This window comes from Colius striatus, chromosome 15 (genome assembly GCF_028858725.1).
Source record: "Colius striatus isolate bColStr4 chromosome 15, bColStr4.1.hap1, whole genome shotgun sequence".
Lineage (NCBI taxonomy): Eukaryota > Metazoa > Chordata > Aves > Coliiformes > Coliidae > Colius > Colius striatus.
The window spans coordinates 22447291-22462485 of record NC_084773.1 but is presented as its reverse complement, the minus strand read 5'-3'; the positions used below and the strand labels follow the sequence as shown (position 1 = coordinate 22462485).

The 15195-nt window shown below is 40.9% G+C and overlaps 1 protein-coding gene across 3 annotated transcripts in view; it reads left to right on the top strand.

Moving 5' to 3' along the window:
* Positions 1–15195, top strand: part of FGD5 (FYVE, RhoGEF and PH domain containing 5) — an 85950-nt gene that overhangs the window by 62805 nt on the left and 7950 nt on the right. For 2 of the 3 annotated variants that reach the window (XM_062008689.1, XM_062008688.1), the window contains exons 11-15: positions 2980–3051; positions 5217–5285; positions 10470–10553; positions 12008–12087; positions 14814–14913. In XM_062008689.1, coding sequence (XP_061864673.1) covers positions 2980–3051; positions 5217–5285; positions 10470–10553; positions 12008–12087; positions 14814–14913 — 405 coding nt within the window. The remainder of the gene's footprint in view (positions 1–2979; positions 3052–5216; positions 5286–10469; positions 10554–12007; positions 12088–14813; positions 14914–15195) is intronic. The other variant, XM_062008690.1, reaches the window with a different exon arrangement.

The following is a 15195-nucleotide window of genomic DNA, read 5'->3' as shown; positions in this document are numbered from 1 at the left end:
ACATCTTTCGTAAGACGAAAGGCTGCGGGAACTGGGGCTGTTTAGTCTGAAGAAGAGCAGACTGAAGGAAGATCTTAAATATCTAAATGGTGGGTGTCAGGAGGTTGAGACATCCCTTTTTTCTGTAGTAGCTAGCAACAGGAAAAGGGGTGATGGGATGAAGCTGAAACACACAAAGTTCCACTTAAATAGAAGAAAATTCTATTTCACTGTGAGGGTGAGGGAGCCCTGGCACAGGCTGCCCACAGGGGTTGTGGAGTCTCCTTCCTTGGAGGTCTTCAAGACCCACCTGGACACGTTCCTATGTGACCTGATCTAGGTGACCCTGCTTCTGCAGGGGGGCTGGACTAGATGATCTTTAAAAGGTCCCTTCCAATCCCTACCATTTTATGATTCTATACCATTCTATGATTTTATGATAGAATCTCAGCATCTCAGCACACTGTGCAGATGAAGGGCACTTATCATTGCATTCCCTGTCCTGCCCTGTTTCCCAGATAGAGGGGACAGCTTGTTCTATTTTGCTTCTCTCCCCACCCCTCAAGTCTCTTAGTTTAAGGACCTCTTCTTTAAGTTCGTTAGCCTATTCCCAAATATTCCAGTGCCCTTAGGGGAGAGATGAATCCCATCCTGTCCTATCAAGCTGTAGTCCCCAAGGAAGGATCCATTGTCAAAGAACCCAAAACCTTCCCGCCGGCACCAGCCTCTCAGCCAGGAGTTCACTTGGCTGATTTTTCCATTGCAGACTCCCCTTTTATCTCTAGTAAACAGGATGGAGAAGAAAAAAGCTGAGCTGCAGTTCACTTCTAAAATGGCCAAAGACAGATTTCAGCCCCACATATCTGCAGTACTGGTTGAGTGGAGCCTTATTTTCATTTTTAATCATAGCTTGGGAAGGATATTTGAAAGGAGAATGATGATAGTTTTAAGAGGGATGAAGACAATTATATAAACAGGGAACTGTAGGAAAACTATATCTCCCTCAGCTGCCCACATTCTCATATAAATCACTGTCCCTTCATATGTGATGGCTGTTTGTCTTTTCACAGGAAATAAGTTAGATATATCTCTGGCCATTTCCTGGTGAACATGTGTCTGTACTGCAAATGTCGTCATTACAACAGGCGTCTCTGCCAGCAGTCCTAAGAAAAGCTGAGCTCTATCTGAGCCGTAACAACTTCTTCTCTCACTCCTGTAGAAACATCAATGAGTACTACTAGAACTGACCATGAGTGCACTCACAGGAGGATGCTGCATTTTCTGTGGATGAAGAAGAGGTTTCTATTGTGGAAGCTGTCAGATCAATAAGTTTTGCTAGGGCTAAAATTCCCTTTAGTGATGGGAAAGTCCTTTGCAAATGTCTTTTGCAAATGTCAGCTGTCTCATGATCCCTGATATTTCCTGTGATATTAGTTTATACATTCTGTTTCCATTTTGCTGGCCTATAGTATTTTAGAAGTGACCTGAAAAATTCCATTTGTTACATCCTGCATTGTGAAAGAGATACATGATGGATTAAATTCTCAAAAATGTGTCAAGCACCAGTTACATTGCGAGGTCACAATGCAGCCCTGTGCTGTCTAAGGCTTGTAGGTGATTCCATATGTTTGATAGGCAGTTGCTGTTTAAAAATTAGACTTAGTATCATGCTAATCAACTGTAATATTTTACCAAGGCAGTAACATAAAGAGGTGTCTCAGATTTATCTCTAAAAGCAAGCTGAGATAGGTACATTAGTTATGTTAGCTGAAATACAGGGTAAATTAGCCTTGACAGACCATCAAGTGTACATGCATATACTCCTTCTAGTATCTGTGATAGCTTTCCTAATTAGCTGACTCTTTAGACAGCACTGATTTGTATCAGGCAGATACACTGTACAATTTAACCTAGTCTAAGACCAGGAGCAGCCTAATGAAGCATAGGAAAACAGACCACTGTATGTCAGAACAGAGAATTGTAGTTAAAGGCTACCAGATCATGAAGCTATATTAAATATGGTCCTCAGTCTGTAGCTCATCTAGATGTGTAACTGAAGATTTAGAATAAAATGGCTAACTTAGACAAGAGACTCCTAATTTTTAGACATGTTCCGTTGAGGACTGATTACTGCTGTGCAGCCCATTCTGCTGTTCTGACCAGATAAAACAAGAGTTGACTCCTATGTAGAAACCTCAGGTTTAGGAGCCTCACCTGCTAAACGGAAAATTTGAAAAGATTGTAGCGATTTTGCAAAGACACTGATGTCTCTTCTTCCTCCTTTCTATATTCATCCGATGTCATATTTTTTCCAAGAGCACAAACTTAGCTAGATTAATCTTATTTACCATCTTCATAGATCATGCTATATGTCAGTGTCCACTGACTGTGATTTAAGAACAGGTAGAGGCAGTTAATAGTATTAGAGCTTGATAATGAACTCCCTGATTTTTGCAAACATCAAAAGAGTTATGTGAGTTCATTGCCTACTTACTAGTTAACCTTTTAAATTCCCCACTGCAAAGCCATTGATCCATTATCACTTAAAATAAACATCCAGAAAGTCCTAGCAACATTCTTAAAACATCAAAGCATGCTTAACAGTATCCACATTACAACCTTCATCCACAGGCCTCTGGAAAAGATTTTGTACTCTGCCTCTGCTTCCAGTTAACAGACATTCCCAGAGCAACAAAGTCAGCAAAGAGGCCAATGTATAAATACGATATGGAATTAGCAGGCCCTATTGAAGCTGGACTGAGTTAACAGGACTGTAGAAGGCTACGGCAGATGTGAACAGAGGTGATGAGGTTTTATACAACCTTTAAGGCTGGAAGACTTCCTAGCTGTAAAATCCCTGGGCTCACTTCTCTCTGAAACCTAATTCTGTAATAACACTTTTAGAGAAACACAATGGTGAGAAGGGGGGAGGAAAGGTTTGCCAGCGTTACTAAAGAACAGTCACTATGCAGTCTCCTAAATGCTGTTTCTCTCCTCCAGGAAAACTTGCAGAAGCTGGTACACATTGAGCACAGTGTGAGAGGGCAGAGCGGCCTCCTCCAGCCAGGAAGGGTGAGCACTGCAAGCTGACCTATGCTGATAACGGCATTGTTCCAAGCTAGTTACATCACTGATTGTGTGGATGGCCAGATTTCAGATGTCTACAGGTGCTGTTTACTGAGCTACTGTGATAAGAGCACTGCTTTGTCCGGAAAGCCATCACTCTGGCAGTTCAAATCGAAAAGAGATGTGCTGAGAGCCTCAGGCTGGGAAAGACACACATTGTCCCTGCTTTTACACAAAGCAGTTTTTTGACTTCTCACTCCAGCTGTCCTCAGCCACCCTATGTGTAGTGTGTTTTCACAGAACTGCTGTTTTCCTTTCTTAATACACCTGCTGAAAGGTTGCAACCGTAGCAGGAATCACTTGCAGCTAGGAAAGGCTCAGCGTTTTATTTGGCTGGATAAGAGTCTTAAATCAGAAGAAATTACTTGTTTTAAATTTTTTATTCTCACCATTCCCCAGCAGTGTTTTTAATGCAAGACATAATTTTTTAAGCAACACATGAACAGAAATGTGGGAGAGTGTATAGCTCTATCTTGCCATCCACATCACACATCCCCATTCTCTTGGAGTTCTACAACTCTAATTTTCTCTTCAGTCCACCAATATCTTTAGCAAAACTCATGAAATAATTTTCAAGATGTGCACAGAATCTTCATCAATCTGGGCAGGAATAACCCCATGCACCAGTACAGGCTGGGGGTCGAACTGCTGAAGAGACCTTGGAGTCCTGATTGATAATAAGCTAAACATGAGCCAGGAATGTGCCCTCATGGCCAAGGCCAACGGCATCCCAGGATGCATCAAGAAGAGTGTGGCCAGCAGGTCAAGGGAGCTTCTTCTCCCTCTCTACTCTGCCCTGGTGAGGCCTCATCTAGAGTCCTGTGTCCAGTTCTGGGCTCCTCAGCTCAAGAGGGACAGGGAACTTCTGGAGAGAGTCCAGCACAGGGCCACCAAGATGATCAGGGGACTGGAACATCTTTCATATGAGCAACGGCTGCGGGAACTGAGGCTGTTTAGTCTGGAGAAGAGGAGATTGAGGGGAGATCTTATTAACATTTACAAATATCTAAAGGGTTGGTGTCAGGAGGTTGAGACATCCCTTTTTTCTATAGTGGCTAGCAACAGGACAAGGGGTGATGGGATGAAGCTGGAACACAAAAAGTTCCACTTGAAGAAAAAACTATTTCAGCATGAGGGTGAGGGAGCAGTGGCACAGGCTGCCCAGAGGGGTTAGTGGAGTCTCCTTCTTTGGGGTGAAGACCTGCCTGGACATGTTCCTATGCGACCTTATATAGGTGAACCTGCTTAACCTGCTTCTGCAGGGGCGTTGGACTAGATGACCTCTAAAGGTCCCTTCCAACCCCTACCATTCTATGATCAGTCAAGTACAGCACTCAACCTCTATTTTTTTCTCTAACAGCAGTATTCTCACTTGCCCTTGCCAGGTAATGCTGTAACAAATTCTGCAAAGCTCAGCATACAGAATTTGTGAGACTGGTCTCTTCGATTATAAATTGTTCTAGAGTGAAAAACTACACCAGATTCTGTTCTCCATTCAGAAAGAGTAGAAGATCGTAAATCCACTGCTTCAGTTCAGTTATTCTAGATATATTTAAATATGATTGTGTTAACGATCTAGTATGCTGGTTTAGCTGTTTACCTACATAGTCCTATCTGTAGACATAGTAACAATACAGACCAACAAAGCAATGCGTTTGCAAATATGTAGAGATTATATATTCAATCACAGTTATCTGGATGTAGTGTGCTGAGACCTAGGGTTTCAGCTTTTTTGGGGGAGTCTATTGTAGAGGACTTTTCAAGACAAGAGTTATTTTCTGAAGCCCATTACATGTTAGCTTCATAATCTGTGACAGTCACTTCTGAACACAGGTCCACAATGCAGAAGCAGTTGCCTGAGGACAAGTGGGTTTCCAAGCCATTTGATAACTGATATAAATGCAAGCCATGAAAAGCGAAAGGGCCAACCCAAGCAAAGACTAAGCCAGATCATAAGGAGTAAGGCTAGCAGCTAGTGTTGAAGTGTCTATCTCTTCCTGAGCTGATGAAAGCAGTTATAGTAGCTCTTTCCCCTGGAGAAATATTCTCTTTTTTCAGTAAAATTCAGAATAAGATGTCTGAGGATTACAATCTGCTATTTTCTCCTTCAGATCTTTGTTAAAGAGGGAACGCTGATGAAAGTCTCTGGCAAAAACAGACACCCTCGGCATTTGTTCTTGGTAAGATTTCTATTTTTCTGTCTTGGATCGTCTTCTACACTTATACAGCCCTAAACCCTCTCAGAAACTTTCAGACTGCAAGTCATTTAACCATCAGCAGCTATGTGGTGAGTCACTTTTGTTTGTAACAGGGCTCTTCACACAGGTCCCAGTGGCCCTAGGTACAGGAACTTGGGCTGTGCAGCTCTCCATTTGCACCACAGCTATGTACAGCCTTAACTAGGCCATAATTCTGCAAAATTACAAGGTGATCAGGAGGATAGGAGCTCCTGAATAGTTTCACCAATTAAGCTTCACACTTGAAAAGTTCAACCTGAATTCAAGCTTTAGCAGATCTGATTAGAAGAAACAGAGAACATCCTGAATGCTGAAGTTTATGAAAGCTTTCTTTGGACTTGGGAGGGATTTGTATCCTTGAAGCTCAAGGAATGGGTTTCAGTTCCTGCTGTCCACCATTTGTGTAAATTTCCTGATAACTGTGTGCATTGCCTCAGTATTGTACCTTTGAACACATACCTCCATCTTCATGTTGATTAGAACAACAGTTTTCAGTAAGAGATGTAGCCCATGTCCTGTTGTTAATAAATGCCCTCAGTATTCAGAAACAATATTTTTTCTTCATTTCAGTCAGAAAGGCAAACTGTGACCAGACATGTGGTCATGCAAAATATGTGGTGGGGCTAGACTAAACTCCATAGTGGTCACTATCAAACAAAGAGACACATAAATAGGCTTCTCTCTTCTCTGCATGTCTCCTATTTGGGTGGGCCAGGCGTGATTGGATCTTGGGAAGAGTTTGAAACTCATCAGCAAATATTTGTCTTTGAGTTAAGTGATATTTTTACTCAGTCTCCTCTACCCTGAAAGCTCCTTAGGTTCCAGAGTAATGCCATGTATGGTCATTGTGAAATATGGTAACTCCTGTATTAACACCTGAATGGCCCTGGATTCCCTGTTACATGAACAGCATTTTCTGAAGTTCTTAGTAATGAACTTACTCTGATCGAAGCTGTGTCAAGCCCAGGACCTAGAGAGAACTGCAGTGGAAGACTATACACTGAAGGATAACCCTGAGAATTTAACCCTTACACATCCCAGTAGATAAGCCCACCAAACTGAAGTTGTAGTTAGAATATGCTATAAAAATTGGGTGAGCGTCAGACAAGAATTGGGTGCGTGTTGGACTCTTACTTGGCCTGTGCATTTAGGGTGTACTTTGGTGGTGCTCATTCTTGTGCTCTGCACGTATGTCCGTAGAGCATTGAATGCCTGTGCACAGTCCATATAGGTATGAATGTGTCGGACACATTTAGCAGCTTTTGATGTGCGTATGTTTCTGTGGGTGTATTTTGTGTGTAACACAAGGTTACTTGAGCTGGGTGTTTCATGCAGGCTGATGGTGTTGTTGAATCTGGTGTTTCCTGGCAGGATGTTTGGTGAGTTTTGCTGTGTGCCTGTTTCCTGAGTCAAGAATCTGTTTACAAGGATGTTGGAGCCTCTTTGCAACACAGTGTGGGCTGCTGACACTGGCAGGCCCCCTAACTGCCTCACAACCGCAGGACTTTGCAACTCAGACAGTGTCTCCTATCTCACCCTTCCAAGAATTTCTCTACAAAGGCTGCTTGTGTTGCAAGTGGGAAGCTGCTATCAAATGAGAGACTGTTTAATGCTCTGTCTGGCAGGGCTGGAGCATATAAGGTTTTTCAGTCCGAGAAAAGTTTTTCAGCACACATTCAGGCTGCTCCACTGACACTTGAGGGACATTTAACACAGATTTGAGTAGAACACAGGATTCATAAAGAACTGTCCTTTATAATGTTCAGAAAAAACAAATACATGGTAGGAGCTTTTAGAGAGAGAGTGCATTACATATGGATGCCAGCAGTTCAGCAGGGCATGGATAAAACTTGTTTGGCTCAATAATAAATTTGTACTCTGTATGTTAGAAAGCTTGCACTGACTTCTAATGTTATTAGGTTCCCTTCACAACAGAGAGGATTATATAAAAGAGTGGAAAACAAAAAGTACTAATAGAAAAATTAAAAAATAAAATTTAAAAGCAGATATTCTTCTTTCTCTGTGTTACCAACTGCTGTTTTAGGGAGTCTGTGTGCACAGAGCAGTGCAGAACAGAATATTTGCTCCCATATCAATATCTGAGCAGTCTGAACATCTCAGTTATTCAAAAGATTTCTGGAAAACAGAAAGTGAGTTTGAAGCCCAAGGACTTCTGAGAACCCCCCTAGACGTTTTGACAGCTGATCTCTTCTACCACAGATTCCTGAGGGCCTGCAAGATCAGCTTTTATCATGGCTCAGTCATCACTGTTTCAGAAAACTGTGTAGTGTGAAGCTGTACGATGCATGAAACCACTGATATCGATGCTAGTTCTATCCATACCATTCATATAGCCACCACTCAAGTCTCCATGAGTAGATGTGGCAAAGGAATGCAAACTCTCTGTTTCTTGAGGAATATATGTGCCTCACTTAGCAAGCTTTGAAATATTTGTGGTAATTTCCTTGTCAGAATTTTAGTGGCTAGTGGGGCCTTAGAGTCATAACCTATCTAGCTATACACCGTGGAGCAGAAAAACAGAAGGAGATTTAGAAAACCTCCAATGTGCAATTATAAAGCAAAATCGTCATTAATGTTTAATAAAATGTTGAGATACTAACCATAGCTGTCATGACAATGGTATGCCCTGAGGTGTCACAGTATCACAGTAATAAAAAAATTATCTTCTTTTAAAAGAAATATATAACTTTTAAAATAAATAAAATAAATGGGGTTTGCTGTTCAAGAAAGCCAGTGGCACATCTCTCAGGAGTTCATTTCCTTGGGCTTAGGGCCCATAACCAGTTACCTTTTCTTGTGGTTTGAAACAAGCCTTAAGTACTGGCACTGATGAGTGGCAGAGAAAATCCTGTTTACATGTGTAATACTTGGAACATTCAGGAGACAGCAGAATAACCAGACAAATAGGAGATTTCACTAGTGTTCTATTAATGTTAGCAATGAAGTCTGCCTGACTTTTTACCTTTTTCCCACCTTGCTTGCTGCTGGAGTCCTAGTTGCTGCTAGGACTCCCAAGTGAAAACAGCTTTTCATTTGCTTTTCACAGAAAGGTTTACATTTGCTCAGTTTTTTTCAGCCTTAGCCTCCTAGATACTCTGTGTGCAGTAGTATGTGATAAATTTTCTCGTTATACATAGGCCTGGCTAAACCATGTATGTAGTCAGTAGAGTACCGTGCTGATTGAATTAATGTTAGCATGGAGAGTAATTTATGGAGTAAATCACATAAAAATTCTGTGACAAGCAATTTGTCATTTTGTTCTAAGGAAATCCTATTGTTATGTTGCAAAAATGTAAATACTGTACTTGAGACAAGACAAGGAAGAGAATGTGAGGCTCTTATTCGGACTTGTTAGTATGCTTTCATATCCTTAGCTGAGAAGTGTTATATTAGAAGAGCTTTAAACATCACGTGAGTTAAGACTTATGAGAGACAGTGAAATACATAGTAGAGTGGCCAATTTTGTTAAAATATTGGAATAAAATGTATCAGCATTTTCTACAAAAACACTGGTTGATCCTACTCAGTAAACTCAATTCCATTTTTAAAAGTAGTAAATTTTAAACTAAAAGTTTTGGGGACAATCACTCTTCAGTATATTTTGCCTTACATTAATGGGAATCTGCATTTTAAAGATGGGCAGTTAATGCACATAAGCTTGATTTGCTGTGAAATCAGACAGCTACTTAATGATCTAGTGTGCATGAGTGAACTCATGACCTTAACAAAAGCAACAGCAGATTTGCTGTTAAATACAAGGTGATAAGGATTTAATCCCATGAGTACTAATTCCATGTCATTTTTCTTTAACCATTGTTCCTACTCTGTAAGAAAGCCGAACTAAGACCTTTTAAGTAAACATCTATAAGGCTTCACTTTCCCTTTTTACTTTCAGGCAAGGAAATTAGTGAAAATTGTACACCAGCAGTTTTAGGTGGTCAGGCAATACTACCAAGACCCCAACAATTCTGGTCATACAAGATATGTTACTTTATTGCCAAATCATTCTTAGTTTCCTCCCTTCTGCCTACATCTCTCTTTATCCCAGTTTTCCTTCCAAAATATCATATTATTACCATCCAATTGGCTTTTAAATGGCTTTGTCACAGAGGAATTCAAGTGAAGCTGGTTTCTATCTACTTTTTAATTTCTTGGTAATGTCTGCATTTAAGATGCCTTGTCTCTGTCATTACACAGTATTACCTATGCCTTGGTTTTACATTGCCTTGCAACATCTTTGTTCATAGCATCCCAGTACACTACTCAAGCGGCTGGCTGAAATTATGCTTATTAGTAGTGATGTGAAAGGCCTGGGAAAGACAAGAGAACATGACCTGCTCATTCAAGTAAAGCAGAGGATGCATAAGCACAATTTTGTCAATGTTAAGGTCTACTGACACTCCTATTCCCTCTAGTAGTGAGGAAAAGAGAGGCCAGCAAAGACCTACAAGGTCCACTTCTACTGTTTCATTTATCGTGTTTGTTGGCACAAAGGTAAAAGGCTGCAGTAACATCTATGATTGTTAGGCAAACATCAGAGAAAATCTGACCGTGTTTATTGTGTGAAAAATGCACATTCTGCAAGGAGTTATGAGACCTATAGAAATATTAGGTCTCATAAATGTTAAGGAACAGATATTTTTCCTCATTAAACTAAAACAAGTTTTGCACTTTTGCCCTTCATGGTCTCTGCTGCAACCCATAGACTCAGCAAAGCTGTTAGATGTCTAGGTTAGTCTTCCTGGCAAATACTGAAACCATTTCTTCCTGAATCCTTTCTCCAGACTGTGGCACCTCTCCTCACTTCCACTTCCATTTTGTCCAGAAAATGGAAGTCTGTGAATCCCAGCCCTACCTCTGATTATCTACTTGCTTAGCCATTAGCAATAGTCAAAAATGGGAAGAAATGAAAGGCCTGGATGCAGACTCCCCAGAGTTTTGTGGAAATGCAGGTCTTGATCTAAGCTGTGTGGCTCAGGACTGTCTTCAGTAATAGTCCTAGCACTTCATCAAGTTACTGCTTGTTCTGGGTATCGTCCCCAAGGAGAATGGGCAGGCCTGCAAGCCATATTGCAAATTATTGACCTTGGCTTTCTCTTCATCTAGATGAATGATGTTCTGCTGTACACATATCCCCAGAAAGATGGCAAATACCGACTGAAAAACACTTTGGCTGTGTCAGGCATGAAGGTAATGCCTCATCTATCTCATGGGCTGGAATTAAAGTTGTATAGTGAGCTATTCATGCTTTACTGATTTGTATCTCATATCCAGTAAGGAGAAAGAGGGGATGGACCTGTTACCAAGGGATTCCCTTGCCTCTTACTGGAGACAGAAGGAAAAACATTATGAAGTAAACATAGAAAAGATTATCTATAAGGCTGTAACTTAGTACAAGAACAATCTTATTCAGGCTGCATAAATAACATAAGCTAAAATCAGATTTGCCATCTGATCATGATACTTAGTGCATTCCTCTCCATGTCTCCAGATAATATATGGTTGTTCCCTACAACACATCTACAAGGACTTAGTCTTCCTGGTTTTAAACTCCTGCCACTCAAAATTTAAATAAGCTTTCCTTTGCTTGGTTTTCTTATGCCCTTTAATGGTGCAACAAGAGATGCTCGGATGGAGGGGTCTCTGCACCTTATCTAGCCATCCAATACATACCTCCCACCAAGAACCTTCATATCTAGCCATCCAATACATGCCTCCCACCGAGAACCTTCATAACTACTCTATAGCTAATATGCCAAGTTGTATTTATGTCAAAGAGGACTTGATGTGGCAAGGCAGGAGTCTGAAAATCTAGTAAACATGCAATATGAGAATTATTAATGATTAATTACAACAGAATCACATGAGTGAGTTAAGGTGTTATGAAAAGGTAGGAGGCTGATCACTCTACAGGCCTGACAGTCTAAAGCTATGGGTTCCTAACTGGGATAGGAATCCCCAAAACTTTTCACCACTAAGTGAAAGGGAGTTGCAGAGCAGCTACTTGATGGTGTGTATTTGAAATATAGTCATTGGCACAATAGATGCTTTTTAATAACAACGTATCAGTACCATGAAACTATGTTCCTAGTAACTTGCTGTTGCTATTAGGAGACAACTAATACACTATGTAGCAGGGAAAACAGTCTGTGCTGAGCTGCAGCTTTTTAAGTTTTGGGATTGTTGGGGTGGTTTTTTTTGCTCTTAAAGAGCCCTGTTGCAGATAGGCATTCACTGAATTGCTTCGCTGTGTAATGCCTACGTGTAAGGAAGACAGTTATTTCCATTCATTGCAAGAACAGACAAAACTTTTGCCTAGAATACTCTGACAGTTGTCAGCCTAAACATCTCCTAAGCTTGACATATAAAAACGTAACCCTGATTAATACTTCATCCTTACCTTTATAGTTGGATTAAATGATTTTTTTTTTCCTTTAGCACCAGCATCACATTGAAATAGAGAGCATTCCTCATTACACCAGCAATACGAAAGACAGAAAATCCTACCTGCCCATCTGTTTGCACTGAAATATAGAACAGATAGCTGGAACATCATACATCCATATGCATTGAGTCTTGTATAGTGTACTGGTTATTGACAGTTTAACTCATGTCTACATCCATGTTTTCGCATTTGTTTCCAGGTCAGCCGCCCAGTGACAGAAAAAGCCCAAAACGTCCTGAAGATTGAAAATGATGAATATTGCCTGACCCTGTCAGCAAGGTACTGTCTCTAAACAGTCATGACAGAGGGTGTTACATTCTAGAGCCGTATCTCTAGATAAGTCTAACCAATATCCAAGACTCAACTGGCATCTCATTCTTTTTAAACTCAATTTCAATTTGTGTTATACGACAATGACTGAGTTCTTGATTACACAATGAATGTATTAATTATAAATGTGAAGTTCATTAACTGTAAATAATTCAACTCATATACTGAGTAAAGATTAGAAGCTGGATCTTGATAACATCAGGGAAGGGAAGGGAAGGGAAGAGAAGGGAAGGGAAGGGAAGGGAAGGGAAGGGAAGGGAAGGGAAGGGAAGGGAAGGGAAGGGAAGGGAAGGGAAGGGAAGGGAAGGGAAGGGAAGGGAAGGGAAGGGAAGGGAAGGGAAGGGAAGGGAAGGGAAGGGAAGGGAAGGGAAGGGAAGGGAAGGGAAGGGAAGGACGTCTGTTATGAAGATGCCTGAGTCCACAATCTTTCACCGTTTTTCTCAGTTACACTAAAATACGTTATATCTCTCTTATGATAAGTTCATTTGTTACCTCATACCACTAGAGTTGCAAAACTGCTGGAGAAAACAGTAATTTGGTAATACAATGCAATAGACATAAAAGCATTTACTAATGCTTAAATAACAAAGCCAAAATTAAAGCTTACTGTCAACATTATGGGTCTTTCTTATAAAAGAAATTTCTTTCACTGATGAGTTTGTGTAGTGTTAGTAGTGATTACAAATGGAAGCCAAGATCCCCATCCTGAAATCAGAAGCTAATACTAGAGAGATTGTTAGGTCAATTTCTGATCAAAATATAGCAGTGCACTGTATTTTTTCATGCTTCTAGCCCAAAATTATCCTGGAAATTTACATAAAGCTACAACAGGAAGGCGACTCACTTGATTTTCCAGTGTAGTTTACTACAAAAGACATGGCATGTTAGCATTGGTATTAAAATTAAGTCTTCCAAATAACAAGGTCTTCAATGTTTTTATATACTCAGAGGTTCAGGAAAAATTCCTCTGAGCCTTCACATAATATAACCAATGAAACACCAACTGAGAATAGGCCAGAGCCAAATGACATAATTTATCTTACTTGTCAGCAGATAGGTGCTAATACCACATTTAGACACAAATAACCTGTGATTACTGCCCAGAGGTGTTTAATGCAGTGGAGAATAGGTTAAAGGGGATAGTTATATATTAGTAAATAGCAGATTGTCCCTTCCATCTGTATTTCCCAAAGTGGTTTCAATTTACGTCAATATGTGGGCTCTGATTTCCTTTGGGGTTTTTAATTATTAAATTAATTCTCAGGTGAGGAGAATTTCCAAAAGAAAGGCTGAAGTCGGGACTTATGTTAATGCTTTGCAGGATGTGAAAATTATTTGTCTGGGAGATACAGACGTCTTCAGATTTCTTAGAAAAGTGCAATTTGATAGGATTTTTTGTAGTAATAAGGACTGGATAGTAATGTGAACCCTTACAGATGTCATCTCCTGTAACATAGTCCCTTGGCTTGCAGAGGTTAATCTATATGCAGCACATACATTGTCTTAGTTTCTGCTCCAGGCTTGTTGAATTTTACAGATGCTAATGTTTTTCAGACAGGAGCTTATGCTTACAGTGCAGAGAGCTGCTAAGGAAGAGATCATTGATAAAAACTGGCATTTCCTCTCATTTGGATTTTTTGGGGGGGAATGCCGGTTATTTGGGTTTTTTTTTTTGAAGACCACAAAAGACTAATTGTTCTCAGATGCTTTGTTTGGTGGCCTTCATGAGGACAGTGAGAGGAAGTCACAGATGAACAGCAGCTGGCAATGATGCCACTTATAATATTTACAACAAAGTCTAGTGGGTAGCTTTGATGTGAGTGGCTGGTATGTCTCAAGGAGGGGAGACCACAGAATCAAATTTGCGTCTGCGACTGATGTCGGGAACAGCTAGCTAGAGCTGTGCACAGTTTCAGAGGGACCGGAAGCACACAGTCTGAAGTCACAGCAGGAAAACCAGCTAACACAGGCAGGACAGCTTGTAGCTGTAACAGAGCCAATGCATCTGGGAAGTAACAGACAGCAAGAGCCCTACTGCTTTTCTCTGCCAGTCCAACTATCGCTAAAGTGCAGAGTGCTCACTGTTCTGCCTTATGCAAAGGGGGCATCTAGGGGCCAGTGCGGAGAACTGCTGCCCTCCATGCATAACTGCAACTAGGACAGAACTTCCTTTTCAAATTGCTGGCCTGGCCTCTTTCCAAGGAGCCTGTATGTCACTCACATCTCTACCATGGTTCACAGACTTGTCCATTCCCCAACATGCAGATCATTTAAGTGTCTCACCATAAAGATGAGCATAAACACACTTACTTTGAGCAACCCCTGCCAACACTACAGTGCCTAAAAGCTAGGCACGCGAAAAAGAGACATTTCAGATTGTTCTACGTGATCCAAGATTGAGTGGCTTACAGTCAAGTCAGAGACTACTTTGAAAAGTCTTCTGGGCATTTAGTTCCTTCGCGGTCACAGTCCTAACCATGGAGCCATGCAAATCAACCCCACAGAATATGTCCACAAGTCAAATTTATTCCTGGTCAGAAAACTACCAGTTCAATGCAGTAGTGGGGAAAAGCAGACATTCATAAAGTAAAGCTTTTCTCCTCTGATCCAGAAACAGCTTGCTTCAACCCCTGCTGTGCTCGGTATTGATTGCTCTGCTATATTTCATTCCACAGCTCTTGCACGGAAAGGGATGACTGGTACAGCTGCATCAGCAGACACATCCCAGATGACTACAAAGCTTACAATGCTCCCACCTTCCACAGCAACGTGGAGGTAAACGGAGGCCAAGACTTCCAAAGCTCAAAAAGGAATGGGGAATGGGAGAGAAAGGAAAGGAGGGGAGGGTATAAAATGCAGAGTTCTAGTGGCAAAATATTGTTATTATTTTCATTTAAACTAGTTATGCAAAGTTTAAACAATGAAACCCATCACAGCTCATGGGCCACCTCTGAAATATTGACCACTCTGTAATCTGTGGTGGCTTAAACAATTCTTCTGAGGAAAAGCATTTTTGTCCTAAAGTGCAACTACTTTGGATGAACTAAAAACAGCCAC